The sequence below is a fragment of the Panthera onca genome, chromosome F1, assembly GCF_046562875.1.
Source record: "Panthera onca isolate mPanOnc1 chromosome F1, mPanOnc1 haplotype 2, whole genome shotgun sequence".
Lineage (NCBI taxonomy): Eukaryota > Metazoa > Chordata > Mammalia > Carnivora > Felidae > Panthera > Panthera onca.
Window position 1 is genome coordinate 70,880,312 of NC_138355.1, and position 18,120 is coordinate 70,898,431.

General features: G+C 60.8%; 3 protein-coding genes across 7 annotated transcripts; 2 read left to right on the forward strand and 1 right to left on the reverse strand.

Moving 5' to 3' along the window:
- Positions 1–439: 439 nt before the first annotated feature.
- On the reverse strand, positions 440–3,680 carry CKS1B (CDC28 protein kinase regulatory subunit 1B). Its single transcript, XM_060644778.3, has 3 exons — positions 3,537–3,680; positions 1,576–1,703; positions 440–958 (listed from the first exon to the last, which is right to left on the reverse strand). Exons 1-3 carry the CDS (start codon positions 3,593–3,595, stop codon positions 906–908), a joined length of 240 nt encoding a protein of 79 aa, XP_060500761.1. The 5' UTR covers positions 3,596–3,680; the 3' UTR covers positions 440–905.
- A 254-nt stretch (positions 3,681–3,934) lies between these two features.
- On the forward strand, positions 3,935–13,772 carry SHC1 (SHC adaptor protein 1). Of its 5 annotated transcripts, none has more exons than XM_060644772.3 (13): positions 3,935–4,090; positions 7,400–7,567; positions 8,116–8,186; positions 8,692–8,755; positions 8,871–8,990; positions 9,223–9,276; positions 9,452–9,503; positions 9,674–9,800; positions 10,537–10,735; positions 10,823–10,892; positions 10,976–11,125; positions 11,268–11,506; positions 12,175–13,772. In XM_060644772.3, the coding sequence occupies exons 2-13, from the start codon at positions 7,403–7,405 to the stop codon at positions 12,301–12,303; spliced, it is 1,440 nt and encodes a 479-aa protein (XP_060500755.1). In that variant the 5' UTR covers positions 3,935–4,090; positions 7,400–7,402; the 3' UTR covers positions 12,304–13,772. The 5 variants fall into 5 exon arrangements, with proteins under 5 accessions (XP_060500755.1, XP_060500756.1, XP_081648116.1 ...); XM_060644773.3 differs by lacking the exon at positions 3,935–4,090 and adding an exon at positions 4,118–4,762; XM_081791990.1 differs by lacking the exon at positions 3,935–4,090 and adding an exon at positions 5,373–6,070 and having other exon boundaries at positions 6,139–7,567.
- Positions 13,773–13,896: 124 nt separating this feature from the next.
- PYGO2 (pygopus family PHD finger 2) lies at positions 13,897–17,956 on the forward strand. The gene is made up of 3 exons (XM_078440578.2): positions 13,897–14,247; positions 14,643–14,692; positions 15,230–17,956. The coding sequence occupies exons 1-3, from the start codon at positions 14,145–14,147 to the stop codon at positions 16,295–16,297; spliced, it is 1,221 nt and encodes a 406-aa protein (XP_078296704.2). The 5' UTR covers positions 13,897–14,144; the 3' UTR covers positions 16,298–17,956.
- The last annotated feature ends 164 nt before the right edge of the window (positions 17,957–18,120 follow it).

Here is an 18,120-nt window from a genome sequence, read left to right on the forward strand (position 1 = left end):
GCTCAGGCATCAGAACTTGCCAGGAAAAACAGCAGGAGCTGCCCTCCACTCCCCGCAGGTGTGCCTGAGCCTTGGGCCGGGCAGGAAGGGGGCACAGAGCAGCCTCTGGCTGACGGCCTCCTCCCTTCACCCTCTCGTGCCCTTCACATACCAGGACTACAGTGAAGGCGCCATCCCGGGCTGTAGGAAACAGTTCGTTTGCTTTCCTGAGGTGATGTCTCCGGACAGCCTTTAGCTCAGGCTAATAGAGCAGCATATCGTTTCAGGTGTTTGACAGAAAGTCTGCTTGAAGTAGGTTAAAAACCAGTTACACGAATGTTGAAACGACCCTCATTACTAGCAAAGAGCTGGGCTTCATTGTCTAAGCGAAGGGGGCACCGCCACAAACAGGGTGCTGCTCGCAGCGACCCCAAGAGGGGAGACCTTGACAAGCAAAGAATCAGATCGTAAAAACTTCCTCTTTAATCAAGGCTTTTTAACACGGAACAGGTTTCTTGAATAAAACGGACAGTTTCCAGTACAATGAAACATGAACCACCACACAACATACAACACCTGGCAGGAAGAAACAAAACGGCAAGTTTACGCAATCCCTGCAACGGCCACGGCCTTATGCTTAGAGGAGCCGCTTCCTCCCTCTACCAAGTGTGTTCTGCAGGATACGGAGCTCGGCGGGGCTTCTGGGGTCACACTCGGCCGAGGCTGCGGCCCGAACGGCGCTCAGCCGGCCGGGCCGTGCTGCTGTTGGCTCAGGCGAAGCGGTCACCAGCACAGTCAAACGGTCTGAACATCCTTTCAATATCAAAGTGGGAAGCAAGAAGGCAGTGGAATAATGTCATCCGAAGATGTCGTTAGCACGTGAGGACAGCTGTGCGAAGCCTGAGGCCGAAAGGTGGCTGCCGGCTTCATTTCTTTGGCTTCTTGGGCAGTGGTCGCCGGAACAACAAGATGTGAGGTTCTGAAAGAGCGAGCGAAACCTAAGAGGCAAGCTCACACTCGTCTGCGCACAGCCTACGGTCTCCCACCCGCACCTCCCAGATACCTCCCAGATCAGATCTTCACGACTAAATTACGACGTCAGCACGTGGCCTTAGAACCAGACCCAAAAGCTGGGCCTGTCTGCCGAGTACAGAATTGTTAATATCAGTTCTTTTGCCGTGTTTGTGCAGCCCCGGGGGAGCCCTTTATTAGTTTTGCCTGGCAGCTTGGTGTCTGGTGTCTTATCAAGAAATACACTTTCCTTGGCTTATTTGGATAACGTCCAAGAACTCACTTTCTGATGGAGAATGAAGGAGCCACAGCCTCCTCCGGGGTATATGTGGCCTTAAAAAAAAAAGACTACGCTCGGACGAAGTTAGAGATTAAAAGAGGTTTTTTTCAGTGACACCTTGTCTCTGAACTTCCCATCTGATACTTTACTCTTACTTCTGGTCACTTCAGTTTTTCTAGACGGCTGGTGAGGAACCTATAAACCACCGTTACCTTCCCCTGATTTCTTTGGGTTATGCGATCTTATCGCTCTTTCTTGCCCTCAGTGAAGGAACCCGTATGCTTGCTCTCAGCCACTGCACCAACCTGGTTCGTGGATCATATAATGGACCCATCCCTGACTCTGCTGAACGCCGAGATTCCGCCACTCAGATTCAGACATCAAATGGGTTTTAGGGACCAGCTTGGCTATGTCCTTGGGCAACATGACGTGCCTGTAACAGAAACATGGACAGGTGGGGGAACTCACATCAGTACTGGGGACAGTCCGTTAGACAAGTGCTTACATACAAAGCCAAGAGAGGAAAGAAAGGAAAAATTGGTTTCTGATAGTAGGGAGTTTACATAAATTTATTGTGGGGTAAAGGCAGCTAGAATTAAAGGCCAAGTTCTGCAAATCCCCCTGCAAGTATATCACAAAGCACAAATTAATGAGCAAGGCGAGCGAATGAGCACCTAACTTCCAGGCGCTGTTGATGCACTACCTCTGGCCTCCTGGAGCCCAGTCCCCTGCTTGACTACTCGGAATCAACAGAATGGCAGCCTCACAGCAGAGTGGTAATAACAGGGGTAGTTTAGAGGTGGATCGGTGAAGAAAGGCCTCTTACAGAGCGCTGTGTGGAAGAGCCCTCACAAAGGATGAACGGTCAACGAAAACCCTTTAAATCTACGCTCGATTTCATTTTCCTGACTCTGAAGGGATGTGCCATGGGACTTCCCTGGGGAAACGCCTCGTCTTCCTAACCAAGGATAAGTCTCCTTTCATGGCCAAAAAGTATTACTCTGCCACGAATCCTGATACAGTTCATCGTGCTCGGTGAAAATACACTAAACGCTCCCCGCGCTAGAAACCGAGATGCTTCCCAGAGACAGGATTCCAGTCTACGTATCTGAAAATAGCTTACATTCTAACAAGGCCCTGGCACACTGCACCAAACAGACCCCCTCACGACAAGCTGTCTCTTAAACCAAGCTACCACTGCCAAGATCTACAACTTCCGGAGAGATGAAACCCGTGACTTCTCCCTAGTCCCACAGAGATGCCGTAAGCGCTTAGTTCGTATGGGGAGGAAAAAGTTAACGGGCCCCAGCGGAGCTGCGGGTCTTCCCCAAGCAGCTGGCGTCACCGCGGTCCTGAATCTGCACCTGTCAGCACGCACCCAGCCGGCCACAGGGCCCAGCCCCGCACTAGGCGGAAGAGAAACACAACCAAAGCAAGTTTGCATTGCACGTTCTTCAATTTTGGGGACAAGACACGAACTAGGAAGTTGTTTCAAGGATCATGCCCTCATTTGCAGAATCCTTGGTCTTCCCGAATCTTTCAACCTGGAATCACGGAGTTGGATTAACTCCAAACTCCGAGGCTCTGTAAGGACCCCCTTCTTCACCATCCTCGCCGAGCTCTGTTGCTCCCACATAACCTGCACCTATGCCCATCACGTCCCTTCTCGCCCTCTCTCTGACGCCTGCAGCGTTTCCACAAACGTCTCGGGCAGTGGGGAGCAGAGGCCAGGGCTCATGCCCGCACTTAACACAACACCTGGAGGCGCTCCGTAACTGTTTCGAATGTTCGAAGGGCATCCGGCAGGCCCCTGCCAAGTCCTTCCTCAAAGCCCTCGGCCAGCTTCACCCCCTCGCAGGTCCTGGAAGCCCCCTTCCTGAAACAAGCCCACGCCCCCTTTGCAGGAATCCGCGGGCACCTCTCGCGCCGCCGTGGCCACCTCCTCTCAGTAGGCCCCGGAGGCCCCGAGGTGTCGCCGCGACACCAGCAGTCTCCAGAAGGCAAGCACAACTCGCTCCGCCGAGGGAGCGGGGCCTTCGGCCTAGAGCCCCTAGCCACGCCCACTCCGAGTCCGCCACTTTCTATTTTCCCCGGTGCCGCCAGGCCCTGGCGCGTGCGCCGTACGCTCTCGGCGACCGTCCCCAGCCCGCGGCTCGGGTCTCCCGCGCATGCGCCGGTCCCGTCGCTTCAGCTCCGGTTCCTAACTCTTCTTGCCCTCACTTGTCGAAGTTCACGACCTCGCGGTGGGCCCCGCGCCGGCACTAACCGGTACTCGAACTCCTCGTCGTCGTATTTGTCCGAATAGTAAATCTGTTTGTGCGACATGACCGCTCGGCCTGAGGATCGTCAGCCCCGCGCCGCCAACCACCGAACAACTCCCAGCAGCACGCGCTCCCACCCACTTTGGCCTCGCTTTCAAACACGCCGCCCGCGCTTCCCATTGGTCCCTTTGGCTTAAGGCGGGTCAGCTCTACCTTCAAGCCTCGGATTGGCTTAGATTCGCTTCTCCTCGAGTCCTTATTGGAGTGCACCTCTCACGTTCCTCAAGAACGAGCGTCGGTAAAAAAAGCGCCTGTAATTGGCTATCCCTGCCCCCGAGCGCGTTCTCGCGCTGCCATTGGCTGATTCGGGAAAGTGGGCTGGGTAAAGGAGGGACCGAGGTAGAGGGTCAGGGGTTAGTGAGGCCGGAAGTAAGTGCAATAAAGTTTCTTCAGGGAGGCCGGGCCGGGGAGAAAGTTGGAACGACAACCTAAGGAGACAGTAGCGTGATCCGGAACCAAATCGGGCCGCGGTGCGGTGCGGCGACTCCATGAGGCCCTGGTGAGTTGGGCCTTTCCCTTCTCCTTAGGTGACCCGCTCCTCCACCCCGGAACCCCTCTCCCGGGACCCTACTTCCGGTCTTCGTGGAGAAGTCCCGCCCCCTGAGACCCCCTCCCCGGAAGTCCCACCCCCCAACTTCAGGGGGCTCCCCGAACCCCGACTTGTTTTCTGCTTATTGTCCACGACCCCACCCTGCCGCCCAGCTTTCCTGGAAGCCCCACCCCCGGACATGCTTCCAAGCCCTAGTGCAAGAGACCCGACGGTAGTCCTTCCAATTCCCCGAGACCCCGCCTCCTCGCGACGGGTCTCCGCTAACTCCTGTCCATCAAAGAGCTTATCTCTCGAAAGAGCAGAGCGCCGCCCCTCGAAGAACGCTAGGGACGCGTGAAGCCACGCCTCCCCGAGGCCCCGCCTCTCCCCAACCACGTCGGGCTGAGCGGACACCCCGCCTGCTAGAAGTCTCGGGTGCCCGCGACCTAGGGGCCACGCCCCCTGAGGGGCTGCTCGGGGGGCGACCCCGGTCCCCGCCTCGGAAGCGCGGTCTTCAGCTCCGAAGACCCTGGCTCACATAGTTCCCTTTTCTCTTTTGGGCCTCGGGCTCCGTTTTCCTGAGCGCTCGTGCCCCAGCAGGTGGGACGTCAAAGTGTCCCCGCCGGTTCTGAGCGGTGAGAGGTTAGAGGCAGCCCTTGGCCTCCCCCTGCCCCCTTCCTAGGGTGGGCCCGCGTGAAGGGGGCTGGACTTGGGGAGCGAGGCTTGCTCCGGGGTTCCCAGCCCCGCTGCCGGAGCTTCCCCTCCCAGGACCGACTCCGCCCCAGGGACAGCTGTAGGTCTCACACCTGCACCTCGGGAGCTGGTAGGGCCATGGGTTTGTCGGTGTGCGACCTGTGGGTGCGACAGGAGCGAGCGCTGTCCGCTGCCAGGGGACAGCGGCTTGGAGGGGTGGAGGGGACAGTGGCCCTTTTGCAGGGACTCCTCAACCCCCACCGCTCCTTTGGCCCTTCCCCTCCCCCTAAGCAGAGTTCCTGCCTGGGCATTCCTCCTGGGCCCGCTCGCCCGGCCTTCCCTTCTGGAAACATTCCTGAGGCTTTCGCCATTTCCTGCTACTTGCCTCCTCCTCCTCCTCCCTGCTGGGCTGGGAAGCCACCAGCGGCTTCACCCCCACACCCGGCCACCCGGACTCCCGGGAGGCGGGCTCCTTTTTTCCTATGCAAATTTAAAAAGCCCTACTTCCTCCTTCTTTTCTTCCGAACGCCCACACCTGTCGCTCGTTCCCGGCCTCTGGATTCCGCGGGCTCCCGCGGCTGGAGGACGTCTTGGCAGGTGTGGGGGGTGTGACGCTGTGGCGAAGCCTTTCCTCATTCTCTCGGACGTGGAGTGATAGAATTGTGCTCGGGAGTGACCAAGCTGTCCTCGATTGAGGACTAGGGCAGGTGAAAGAGTGAAGTGGTGGCATTATTAATCATTATAATCATATCATTTGCACCCTTATCTTAAGTAAATTTGAGAGTCGATGATTCCGAGGTGAACGTGGGGGTTCTGCGTATCTTTTGCTACTTGTTTGCTGACCCCCACCCCCATCTTTCTCCGTGGCCCCCTCAAGCAGAGCTGTGGCAGGAAGCTGTGGGTGGGAGGGATGGGTTTGGGGCTGTTCCCTGCGTCCAGCCTCAGCCCATCCCTGGCGCCCCTTGGCACAGATTTGCCATCTGCCCCCTCAGTCCCTTTGTGGCCCGTAACCCCCGCTTCTGTTGGAGGGACAGCTGTTTCACTCTCCCACGTCCTCCAGTCACGTTCTGCCCCTGGCGGACACCCGCACCTTCCCTGGTCACTGCAAGAGAGTGCGTTCAGGGAGCCGACCTTCGTGTCAGTGTCTTGCCACCCACCCACCCTTGACAGCTTCCTTTGCTAACCAGGCCCGTGGAAGGTGGGGGGGAGACACGAGTGCTGGCCGCTACGCCTCGGCATGGTGGGTGCCACGGCATGGTGGGTGCCTCGGCATGGTGGGTGCCTCGGCATGGTGGGTGCCTCGGCATGGTGGGTGCCACGGCGAGAACGCGGCTCCGTCAGCTTGACCTCTGTTCCACCTCCTACCAGGTGGTTCCCCGAGGCACCACCCAGGTTGGACTTTGTTCCCCTTACAACACAGGCTTTGCCCTTCCTCCTGCCCCTCTGCGTCCACTGGGGCCACTGCCATCCTTTCCCCATTTCTTTACCTCCTGTCCACAGCTGTCGTAGCCGAGGGTGCTGATGGCCCAGGCTCCCTAGGGCCGCCACCCCACTGTGCCTTGGCAGTGGGGGTAGCCTGGCCTGGGCTGCGGGAGGGGGGACTTTGAGTGTTCAGCCAGGACAGGAAGGGACGTGCTGAGCTCAGGGATCCCCTCCCTTTTCCACCCCCAGCTGCCTCTGTTTCCTCTCTCATTCCCCCCTACTCTCCCGTGGCTTCCTGCTCCCTTTGGCCTGCCCATGTCCTGTTGGGATTGATTCAGACCTATCCTTATTTCCCTCCTTTCCTTCTCACTCCTACATGCTTCCCTCCCACCCCCACTTTGCTCCCCTCCCCGATTACTGGTGGTTGTCTGGGGGCAGGGTGGGGACACGCATAGCTCTGTCCCTGCCGAGTCCGGGGCTGTGGCATTGGTGGGGGTTCAGCCCCTTAGAGCCTGTGAGTCAGCACTGTCCTCGGGATTGGGCTCTCGGCTTAGCTCCCCGCCCCTGGGGAGGAGCCAGGCAGCTCTGGGTCCAGCCTGTTCTCTTCTCCGCCGGAGAAGAGGCTCCACGCTGGGCGGGGATGGGGCCTGAAACTCTCTGGGTCTGAGCGGGGGTGGGCTCTGGTGCCACTTACCCTCTCCCTTCCCAGGATCCTTGAGATCCCTGGGCCAGAGAGGTCCGGTCAGGCTAAGGGCCTGGGGATGCCCCCTGCCTGGCCCCCTTGCCCTGACCGGCAGGGGGGCCAGGCTGGGCAGCAGCCTCCCTCTCACTCCAGCCATGGATCTCCTGCCCCCCAAGCCCAAGTACAATCCGCTTCGGAATGAGTCTCTGTCACCGCTGGAGGAGGGGGCTTCGGGGTCCACCCCGCCGGAGGAGCCACCTTCCCCCTCGGCCTCGTCCCTGGGGCCTATCCTGCCCCCTCTGCCTGGGGACGAGAGTCCCACCACCCTGTGCTCCTTCTTCCCCCGGATGAGCAACCTGAAGCTGGCCAACCCAGCTGGGGGGCGCCCGGGGCCAAAGGGGGAGCCAGGGAGGGTGGCTGAGGATGGGGAGGGGATCGTAGGGGCGGCCGCGCCAGACTCAGGCCCCCTGCCCCTCCTCCAGGACATGAACAAGCTGAGTGGAGGCGGCGGGCGCAGGACTCGGGTGGAAGGGGGCCAGCTGGGGGGCGAGGAGTGGACCCGCCACGGGAGCTTTGTCAATAAGCCCACGCGGGGCTGGCTGCATCCCAACGACAAAGTCATGGGACCCGGGGTTTCCTACTTGGTTCGGGTGAGTGAGCACGCCCCAGCCTCCCCGCTCCCTCCAGAGCCTCCAGTCCCTCTGCCCACCCATCTCCCAGCACCGCCTTGCTTTCAGGGTCCTGTTTCTCAAACCTTTCTTGCCCCTTCTCCCATTCTGGACCCCTCCCTGGGCCCCTTCCTTCTTGTGACTCCCCCCCCCCCCCACCCCCTTCCCCCCCCTGCTGCTCAGCATGCCGCCCAGCGTGGCGGAGGCCCCTAGTAAGTGTTGGAATGAGTGACCCTGGATTGTGTCCTCCGGTCTCCTCCCCCTGGAGATGTCACTCCCCCCCCCCCCCACCCCGCCCCGTGCCTGTCGCTGTCCTCTGGAGTCTCTTCCCAGATGCATGAGGTTCTCCCAGCCTGCCTCTTCCCCTCGTTTCCTGTTGTCTTGCACGTTGTGGGGTGTAGCCTCGGGCAGTGGGCGAGATGCCTTCATCTTCGCTCTTCCCTTGGCGGCTCAGAGGGGAAAAAGCGGGGCTTTCTGTGAAGGGGTGAGGGGAGGCGGCTGACCCGTCACCCTCGGTCCCCTCCCCTCAGTACATGGGCTGTGTGGAGGTCCTGCAGTCGATGCGCGCCCTGGACTTCAACACCCGCACCCAGGTCACCAGGTTAGTGGGGTGGGAGCAGACTGGGGGAGGAGGGACGCGGGTCACTTGGTGGCTTGCAGGCGGTAGCTTATCTTTTGGTAAAGGGGATGGAGAGAAAGTTAGGGGAGCGAGACTGAGTCTGAATGAAAAGAGGCAGCTCTCATCTGGATCCTTCCTCCTCCGGCCCGGGAGCTGCGGGGGCGGTGGCAAAGCCCCAGTTGGCAGCTGGAGCCTGAGTGGAAGCTGGGCGGATGGTCGGATGGTCGGTGACTGCTGCCTTTGGGAAGGGGAGGGATCATTCGCTAGCTGGAAGGGGGTGGGGCCGGGCCCGCTGAGGCCCTAACCCAATCAGCCAGGAAGTGGCCTCTCCGTGTCATCAAATATTAAAGGCCCTTAATTCAATCCACCACGACAAAGAGCCTGGAGTGCCCCTGGAGTCTGGCCTGGTCTTCCCCTCCCCCTGCCCCATGGCAGCCCAAGCTGAGTGGGAGGCAGGCCCTGGGTCTGAGGACCTCTCTCTCCCCAGGGAGGCCATCAGTCTGGTGTGTGAGGCTGTGCCCGGTGCGAAGGGGGCAACAAGGAGGAGAAAGGTACCCGGGGCCGGTGGGGCTGGAGGTGCTGCTGGGAAACATGGGGTGGCGGTGGGGGGGGGGTTTTCCTGGGGTGGGGAACCGCAGCTTCTGAGAGCCTTGGGCCCTCCCCTAGCCCTGTGGCCGCCCACTCAGCTCCATTCTGGGGAGGAGTAACCTGAAGTTTGCAGGAATGCCGATCACTCTCACCGTCTCCACCAGCAGCCTCAACCTCATGGCCGCAGATTGCAAACAGGTTGGTGGGGTTGGGCGAGGGGGCCAGAAACACTGCTGGAAGGGCCGAGCAGGACCTGGTCACAGTGCCAGGAGCCAGGACAGTCGGGAAGGAGGAGCTTAGAAGGGCCTGGGCTGAGAGGCCAGAAGGGCGGGACCGGCCGCCAGGGCTCGGGGCTGCGGTCGCCCAGGTAGGCCCTGAGGCTGCCTGACGTGTTTCATTCCCCTCCTCTGTCCCCCGCCCTGACCCTCAGATCATCGCCAACCACCACATGCAGTCTATCTCATTTGCGTCCGGTGGGGACCCGGTGAGTGGCCGAACGGGGCACAGGTGGTGGGGGCAGAGTAGGGGCCAGGCGCTGGGGAGACACTGGCTGGAAGCGGTGGTGTGGTGTCTGAAAAGCACCGGGTTGTCGGGGGTGGGGGTGACGCGGGGCTATACAGTCGAGCTAAGTGGCTTCTTCTGACCCTGCCCGACCCCAGGACACAGCTGAGTACGTCGCCTATGTTGCCAAAGACCCGGTCAATCAGAGAGGTGAGGCGCGGTGGGGAGCGCTGGGTGGGGCCGGCTGTCCGTGAGGCAGGTGAGCAGGACCTGGGGAGCCAAGCGGGGGCCCTGGAAGGCGAGGGCCCTGTCTGCGCCCCCGCCACCCCCCCCCAGCAGTCCGCCCCCGAGCTCGCCGACAGCCTGTGCTGTGCCCGCAGCCTGCCACATCCTGGAGTGTCCCGAAGGGCTTGCTCAGGACGTCATCAGCACCATCGGCCAGGCCTTCGAGCTGCGCTTCAAACAGTACCTCAGGAACCCGCCCAAGCTGGTCACCCCTCACGACAGGTGAGCGGGTCTGGGGGTGGGGCGGCTCCCGGGCCCCAGGCCGGAACTGAGAGCGAGTCTGCTCCGCTGCCCACACGCGAGCTCAGAGGGGGTCGGGGCATGGAACCTGTGTGCCCGCGGCCATCGGGAGAATGTATCCTGCCTGCTGCAGGCCGGTTCCTCTTCTCACGTGCCAGACTCCACGCCCCCACCGTCCCTGCCTGCGTGGACCTTTCTATCCCCAGCCACCTTGGTGCCAGTGCGCTTCTCTTTTCTTGCCCGTTTGGCCATCCTTGGTTTTTCATTTTCCTGCCCGTGGAAGCCATCAGGAATTTGGGGTGCAGGAGGATGTTTTATTCCCACGATCTCTACCTTTCCTTCCTGCCTTAGGCTGGTAGCTATTGAGTATTTGGAGGAGATTAAACTAGTCTGGATCGTATCCTTTCCTGCTACCCTGTGCCTCCCCTCCCTCTCGGGAGACAGCATAACAACCAAGGGTGTGAACTTTAGGGTCGAATCCGATTCTGTGGCTCTGCTCCACCGCCGTGTGATTGTGAAGCCTCGGGCAGATTCTCCGGCTCTGACCGGCCTCTCTCGTCTCTAACTTTGGAGAAGGAAGTAATAGCTACTTGCAGGGCCCCCGGGAGGGTGGTGCGGCTGGCTGTGTGTAGAAAACAGCTGGCCTTGGGCCCACCCCGCAGGCAGCGCCCAGCCCATGGCCACCGTCTGTGCCCTCCCTCTCTCCTGCCCCTCTCAGGATGGCTGGTTTTGATGGCTCGGCTTGGGACGAGGAGGAGGAAGAGCCACCTGACCACCAGTACTATAATGACTTCCCGGGGAAGGAGCCGCCTCTCGGGGGAGTGGTGGACATGAGGCTTCGGGAAGGAGCTCCCCCCGGGGCTGCTCGACCCACTCCACCCGGGGTCCAGACCCCCAGCCACCTGGGAGCAACGCTGGTAAGTGGCTCGGAAGGAGGTGGGCTGGGCCCGGGTTGGCAGTAGCAGGTTTGGGCTTCTGGCAACGTCTTGTTTTTGTCCCCGCAGCCTGTGGGGCAGCCTGTTGGGGGAGACCCAGAAATTCGCAAACAGATGCCACCTCCACCGCCCTGCCCAGGTGTGAAGGGAGCTGGGGCGGTGGGGGGGTGGGGGTGGGGGCGGAGTCGGGGCGCAGGAGGCTGGACTGGGGTCACTGTGAAGCCTCTCTCTCCTCAGCAGGTAGGGAGCTCTTCGACGATCCTTCCTACGTCAACGTCCAGAACCTAGACAAGGCCCGGCAAGCAGGGGGTGGGGCCGGGCCCCCCAATCCTGCCATCAATGGCAGCGCACCCCGAGACCTCTTTGACATGAGTGAGTGCTCCCCTCTCCTCTCTGCATGGCTGTCTTCCCACTTGGCTCCTCTTCTTCTGCCCTGCGCCTTCCTCCCCGGAGGTCTGGGTCCTGGCGTGTGTCGTGCCCCCTGCCTTTCTTAGCCTTCTCTTTGCACCCCCAGAGCCCTTCGAGGATGCCCTTCGCGTGCCTCCACCTCCCCAGTCAGTGGCCATGGCCGAGCAGCTGCGAGGGGAGCCCTGGTTCCACGGGAAGCTGAGCCGGCGGGAGGCCGAGGCCCTGCTGCAGCTCAACGGGGACTTCCTGGTGCGGGAAAGCACGACCACGCCGGGCCAGTACGTGCTCACCGGCCTGCAGAGTGGGCAGCCCAAGCACCTGCTCCTGGTGGACCCGGAGGGCGTGGTGAGTGGTGGGGGTAGGCGGGAGGCTGCGGCCCCCTTCTTCCCTCACTGCTTCCTACTGTCCCTGCTTGGCGTTTGTGCGCAGGCACCCTTCTCCAGCAGTCCAGGTTCCTTCCCTCACACCCCCGGGCCTGAGCTCTGTTCCTTTCAGCCTGCAAAGCCCCAGCCCCCTAGCCCATCTGTGCAGGAAGGTGTTCTTCTTGCCTGAGCCCCTCTTTTAACAAATGAGGAAACCGTCCTGGAGAGGAGCCGCCCCCGGTCCTCCAGACTCAGGGCTCAGACCAGTGTCCTGTTGTGTCTCTGCACTGCTCCACTGCCCCTCATAACTTTGGGCTCTTTTCTAGAGCAGTCTCCGTCTCGTTTCCCTGTCTTTTCTGCACTGCGTGTCGCCTCCCGGGTCAGAAGAGGAGTAGATAGCCCTCAGCGTCACGGTTCCTGGGCAGACGTCCCCTCTGCCTTTTCCCAGCTCACTGAGCTGTCTGTTCCCGGGGCCAGCTCCGGACTCTCCTTCTCGAGAAGCTTCAGTGATCAGGACTGACAATCCTCCCATCCCGCCATCCTTTTCTCCTTCTTCAACCCTCTTGAATATTCCGGCTTCCTCAGCCTTGGGGGCTGAGGTCTTACTTTGACTCTTCACCTGCATTGACCTTCTCCCTTTACACTCACCAGGTTCGGACAAAGGATCACCGCTTTGAGAGCGTCAGCCACCTCATCAGCTACCACGTGGACAATCACTTGCCCATCATCTCTGCGGGCAGTGAACTATGTCTCCAGCAGCCTGTGGAGCGGAAGCTGTGATCCAGCAAAGTGCTTTCTCCCCGAAGGGGCCCTCTCACCCCTTCCACCCTGTTCCTTGATTCTCAGGACTTCACTTGGGAGTGTTTTGTGGGCTGGGCCTTGTGTTGGAGCTGGGAGTAGTGTGGACACGGTTCAGCATCGGCTGAATGAGAGGGTTTGTCGGAAGCCTGGGGTAGAATCCCGTTTCTCCCCGAACCTTACCAAAGTATTAATGTACAGAGTAGCCCCTTCCCTGGGCCTCTCCTGTGCCAATCTGATACCCCCTTCCCCAAGAAGGTGGGTGCTTGAGGCCTGGGCAGCGTGCCTCCTTGAAATGGGAAAAGCCTAATGGGGCAATCACCTTTCTAGGGAAGGGGGAACGAATCACACCTTTGGTCTACCCTTGGGCTCAGATCCCTCTCAACAACTCTCCCTCCCAGTGGTTAAACTTTGTGCCTTTGACCATCCTAGGTCTGAAGAGATTTTATGCAAAGAGTTCTTGAGCCCCTGAGGTCGAGGATGGGAGTGCTGACACCTTGGCTTCGGGGACCCTGTCCTCTCCTTGCTCAGCACCCACTCCACCTCCACCCCAGTTTAGGTTGGGAGAGCAGAGGCAGGAATGGCAGCTGGCCCCTGTCCCCGGGGAAAATGCAACCCTTAGAGATTGCCTCAGAGCCCCCCCCCCCTCTCCCTGGCCAGTGGGGAGATGGACCCCTCCCTTGCTCAGTGCCTCCTGGCCAGGGGGGGCCCCTCACCCAAGGGGTCTGTATATACATTTTGTAAGTCCCTCCCCCACCTCCCAATTTGCATGCGTGTTCTACTCTACAGCCAAAGCGGCGCCCTGGGTCCTGCAGCCTCTTCCCTGCCTCTTGCTGGGGCGGGGGTGGGGGGGGTGTGTGTGACAGGATTCAGGCCTCCTGAACTGGTAACTGCGGGTTTGTGGAGGCAGGAACGGAGGGCAATGAGACTAAAGCAGTAGACAATCCCCAAATACCATCTGTAGATTTGGAACTACACTTATTTTGATTTTATACGCGTATATTTTATGGCTGTGGATTTACTTTCCTTATTTGTTTTCTCTGGCTTATCTGGAGCACAGAATAATAGTCAATTACATGTACACATCACCTCTTTGCCTTTTCGAAGCCCTTTTATAAGGACTAGCATTTCCCTCCTCCTGGCCTGGGCACGATCTTTTCCGCCAGAGGCTGCGGCCTTGGAGGTGGATCGCGAGCCGGGATTAGGAAAGCCTGGGCCTCCCGGAGGCCAGGCGGCCTAGTGCACGACCTGAGCTTCTGAGCTTCGGTGTCAGGCTGACGCCCCCCGCCCCCCACCCCGGGAGCCAGCCCTGCTGCTGGGGGCCCTGCCTGCGGACTGGGAGTGGGGGAGTGTCTCCACGGTCTTCGTCCTCGCCTTTTTGTTTGGGTGTCTTCGCGGGTGTCACTTATACCAAAGGGAAATCCTCTTTATTAAAGTCCCTGTTTCTTCTACCTCGGCCTCAAGGTCCCTGCTGCTTGTGGTTGGCCGCGGCCGGGCGAGGGTGGGAGTGGGGGAGGGGGAGGGGGAGGGGAGGCGGGGCGGCCCCTCCCGCAGCGGCATCTCCAGCCTCCCCCCTCCCCCCAGGCTCCGGCTCCGGGTGGTCCGGCCCGGGCCCCGCCCCTCGCCGCGCGGCGGCGGCCACGCCGACTTCCGCTTCCGGCTGCTGCCGCGGCCGCGGGCGGGCGGCTGGCGCTGCGCTCGGCGCCTGGCCTCGCCGCCCGGCCTGGCCGCTCCTTGCGGGCGCCCCGAGCCCCCTCCCGGCGATGGTGCCGCCCGAGGGCGCGTCCGTCCGCCGCCGCCGCTGACCCCGGCCCCCCCGCCCCATGGCCGCCTCGGCGCCGCCCCCACCGGACAAGCTGGAGGGAGGTGGCGGCCCCGCACCGCCCCCTGCGCCGCCCGGCACCGGGAGGAAGCAGGGCAAGGCCGGTGAGAGCGCCCAGGACCTGGCGGCCGGGGGGACGTTGGCGGGTGGGCGCAGGCGGGGGTTCCTGGGACCGGGGGACCCGAAGGGAGGCTCGGGCGGGGGGACGGGGGGGTCCTTGTCACAGATTGGGGACCCTAGGGTTTGGAGACGCACGGACTCCAGGAGCCACTTGGGAGTCTGAGGGCATCGGGGTGGGGGGGTGTCTCATTTAAGGGAGGAGGCAGCCGAGAGTGCGGCCGTGCAGCGTTCTTCGTAGCGCACCTTTGTTCGTGTTTGTTAAGTGAATGAGCGAGTGCGTGTCCAAGTTAGAAGAGCTGCTCCGGCGCGTCCGGGAGGCAGGAGGTCGGGGCAGCCTCAGGGAGATGCGTTTGGGTCTGCATTCTGCTGCTCTTCCTAGGTCTGCAGATGAAGAGCCCAGAAAAGAAGCGAAGGAAGTCAAATACTCAGGTGAATGGTGCTTGACGGTGGGGGTGACTCCTAGCTGCCACTCCAGTAGGCTGGGATGTAGCCTCTCGTGCGGGGAGAAGAGAAAGTTTTCTTGCTTCTGGTCCTGTCCCTCAACTTCCTAACGACGGCGGGGGGGGGGGGGGGAGGGGGCCGAGGGCTGTGTGTGAGGCCACTTGACCAAGGATCTTATCTGTCAGGAAGAGCCATCTTTTTTCTAGCACTTTGTGCTGTTAGTACTTCAGCAGCTTTGGGAGATGGGCACTGCCCCTATTTTACACATGAGGATCTGAGGCTTTAACAAGTTGAGTACCTGTTCGAGGGTCTCCAGATTATTTGGAGTCAGAGCTAGGATTCCAGCGCGGTTCTGTCTGCTTTTTCCACCCCCTGTTTCCGTTATGTTCTGAGGTTTGTCTTGACTTGGGATCCGAGCTGGCCTTTACCAGCCTCCAGAACAAGTCCTGCATTTCTACGGCTCTGCTGGCTTCTAGCTGTGTGTTTCCTTCTGTGATCCTTTCTTCGTCCTCTGTTCCCCACTAGGGCCCTGCATACTCACATCTGACGGAGTTTGCACCACCCCCGACTCCCATGGTGGATCACCTGGTTGCATCCAACCCTTTTGAGGATGACTTCGGAGCCCCTAAGGTGGGGGGCGCAGCCCCTCCGTTCCTTGGCAGTCCTGTCCCTTTTGGAGGCTTCCGCGTACAGGGGGGCATGGCAGGCCAGGTACCCCCAGGCTACGGCACTGGGGGTGGAGGGGGTCCCCAGCCTCTCCGTCGCCAGCCCCCTCCTTTCCCTCCCAATCCTATGGGCCCAGCTTTCAACATGCCCCCCCAGGGCCCTGGCTACGCACCTCCAGGCAACATGAACTTTCCCGGCCAACCCTTCAACCAGCCTCTGGGCCAGAACTTCAGCCCTCCTGGTGGGCAGATGATGCCAGGCCCGGTGGGAGGATTTGGCCCCATGATCTCACCCACCATGGGACAGCCTCCCAGAGGGGAGCTGGGCCCTCCTTCTCTCCCCCAACGCTTTGCCCAGCCAGGGGCACCTTTTGGCCCTTCTCCTCTCCAGAGACCTGGTCAGGGGCTCCCCAGCCTGCCCCCAAACACAAGTCCCTTCCCTGGTCCGGACCCTGGCTTTCCTGGCCCTGGTGGTGAGGATGGGGGAAAGCCCTTGAATCCCCCCGCTCCCACTGCTTTTCCCCCAGAGCCTCACTCGGGCTCCCCAGCTGCTGCGGTTAACGGGAACCAGCCCAGCTTCCCCTCAAACAGCAGTGGGCGGGGGGGGGGAACCCCAGATGCCAACAGCCTGGCGCCCCCCAGCAAAGCTGGCGGGGGGTCAGGGCCTCAGCCTCCCCCGGGCCTGGTGTACCCGTGTGGCGCCTGTCGCAGCGAGGTGAATGACGACCAGGACGCCATCCTGTGCGAGGCCTCCTGCCAGAAGTGGTTCCATCGCGAGTGCACAGGCATGACTGAGAGCGCGTACGGGCTGCTGACCACCGAGGCCTCCGCCGTCTGGGCTTGCGATCTCTGCCTCAAGACCAAGGAGATCCAGTCTGTGTACATCCGCGAGGGCGTGGGGCAGCTGGTGGCTGCTAACGATGGCTGACCCTGGCGAGGGTGAGGGTTCCCAAGTCTGGCTCTCGGTCCTCGTTTCCACTGGCCTCCTGTCCCCAGGGGGCAGAGATACGGTGGCTCCTGAGGGCAGAGAAGGACCTGAGGTGGGCAGGCAGAAGAGTCTGGATCGCTCGCCTTTCTGGAAAATTACCTGTACACGTTGAGATCTGCAGAGATCAGGAAACCAAAGCCCTACCAGCGTTGTGGTGGCTCCCGTCTCTGAAGGCCTAGGGGTATGGCTGCAACGGAGAAGAGGCTGGAAGAAGATCCGGAGGGCAGGGGTCTCCTCTGTGCGGATGACGGACGCCCCAGCACCTGTGCCTAACACGCCTGTCCAGCCCCGCAGCTGCAGCCTTAGTTTTTGGAGTGAAGTGTTAAAGGTTTCTGGCCAGAGGAGTCGGGGTCCCATCCCCGCGGTAACACTTTCATGGGCTTTAGGAGACAGCTTTAGGTAATAAATGGGGAATTTTCCCTTTTCTTACCCTCCCCTTGCCTCCTCCACGACGTACCCAGGCCTCACCCCCTCAGACAACCAAATAGCTTGGAGAAGCAGGAGAGCGCTCGGCTGGGGCAGTTTCTTGGTGATTTGGGGCTTCAAGACTGTGCGAGAGAGATGCTGTCCGGACCTGTGTCCCTCATACCAAAGCCACTGGCCCTTTCTCAGCCTCTCTTGGGCTTTTAATGACCATATTTTTGCCAAAAATTGGGATATGTGGTCTGACCAGAATATCTGAGGTTTGGACTGTCCTGGGACCTGGGACTCTGGTTGTACAGTGCTCCCCATGCCTTCCCCCCCCCCCCCCTCGGTTTGTTGCACAGTAGTGTTGGCGCTGGTCTAGAGCTTTCGTCACCTATATCCCTCTGCCTCCCTGGCTTGACTGAAGGAAAGCTTGAAAAGGCACGGAGCCCTTATACCTCATCTCCTGACAAGGCTCCCTGGCCCAGCCCGTGGGGGAGGGAGGCCGTGGGACTGTCATAGCCATGGCCCCCGAAGTGCAGTCCGTAGCCTGGGTGTGTGCTACCTTTCTGTAGATCTTTTGGGGCCAGGTGATCTAGCAGTTCTCACTCCTCTCCGCCAGAGCCCCACACTGGGCTGGATGGGTTCATATACTGATTCGTAGGCGCTGCCTGCCGGGTATGGGCCCCCGGCCGGCCGGGCTCCTGCACACGTTCCTCAGCGGGGCGGGGAAGCAGGCACACGTGTGGTCTGGCGAGGAGCTAGGGGTTGCCTGCACCCTACACATACACCCACCCACCACCCTACACACATACACACACCGCCCCCCCCCCTCCCCCCCCCCCGTGACTTTAGCATGTGAAGAACTCATTTGCCTGCACGGGTGGAGCCAGCCGTTTTCGAGGCCGTGGGAAGGGAGGGAGGGGCCTCGGCTTCGCTCCCGCGGTGTCCGGCCTCCCGCCCCCAGCTGTGTGTTGTGTTTGTGGTTCTGTGGCCCCTCTTTTATCTGTTGCTATTTTTGTGACGTCTCCCCCCCCCCCATTCCTCCGCCATCTCCGCCTTTTGTAAGTGGCTCCTGGGGAGGGGTCTGCTCAATCGCCCCCTCTACACTATTTGGAAGGAACTGGGGGTGGCAGAGATGTGGTGGTGGGGGTCTTTTGTACGGTTGGATTAATAAAATGACTTGAAAGTCCAGACGAGGACTCCTGGCTGTTTCAGCACACGAAGGTTGGAACTAACCTCTGCCACCGCCGGCGCGGATGCCTGAGGGGTGAGGATACCTACGTGCCCAGGGTTCCTGGAAGAGAGAATGGTGGAGATTCTGGCCCCTGAGCTGACCTTGGTGCGAGGCGAGGAGC

Bases quoted from the DNA above. Each gene is read 5' to 3' on its own strand.
- CKS1B (XM_060644778.3), bottom strand. From the start codon at position 3,595: ATGTCGCACAAACAGATTTACTATTCGGACAAATACGACGACGAGGAG. The intron at 1,704-3,536 runs GTTAGTGCCGGC...TTTCTGTTACAG, and splicing joins GACGAGGAGTTCGAGTACCG to GCACGTCATGTTGCCCAAGG. The intron at 959-1,575 runs GTTGGTGCAGTG...TCGCTCTTTCAG, and splicing joins TTATATGATCCACGAACCAG to AACCTCACATCTTGTTGTTC.
- SHC1 (XM_081791990.1), top strand. From the start codon at position 7,073: ATGGATCTCCTGCCCCCCAAGCCCAAGTACAATCCGCTTCGGAATGAG. The intron at 7,568-8,115 runs GTGAGTGAGCAC...CCCTCCCCTCAG, and splicing joins GGGTTTCCTACTTGGTTCGG to TACATGGGCTGTGTGGAGGT. The intron at 9,801-10,536 runs GTGAGCGGGTCT...TGCCCCTCTCAG, and splicing joins CTGGTCACCCCTCACGACAG to GATGGCTGGTTTTGATGGCT.
- PYGO2 (XM_078440578.2), top strand. From the start codon at position 14,145: ATGGCCGCCTCGGCGCCGCCCCCACCGGACAAGCTGGAGGGAGGTGGC. The intron at 14,248-14,642 runs GTGAGAGCGCCC...TGCTCTTCCTAG, and splicing joins GAGGAAGCAGGGCAAGGCCG to GTCTGCAGATGAAGAGCCCA. The intron at 14,693-15,229 runs GTGAATGGTGCT...GTTCCCCACTAG, and splicing joins GAAGGAAGTCAAATACTCAG to GGCCCTGCATACTCACATCT.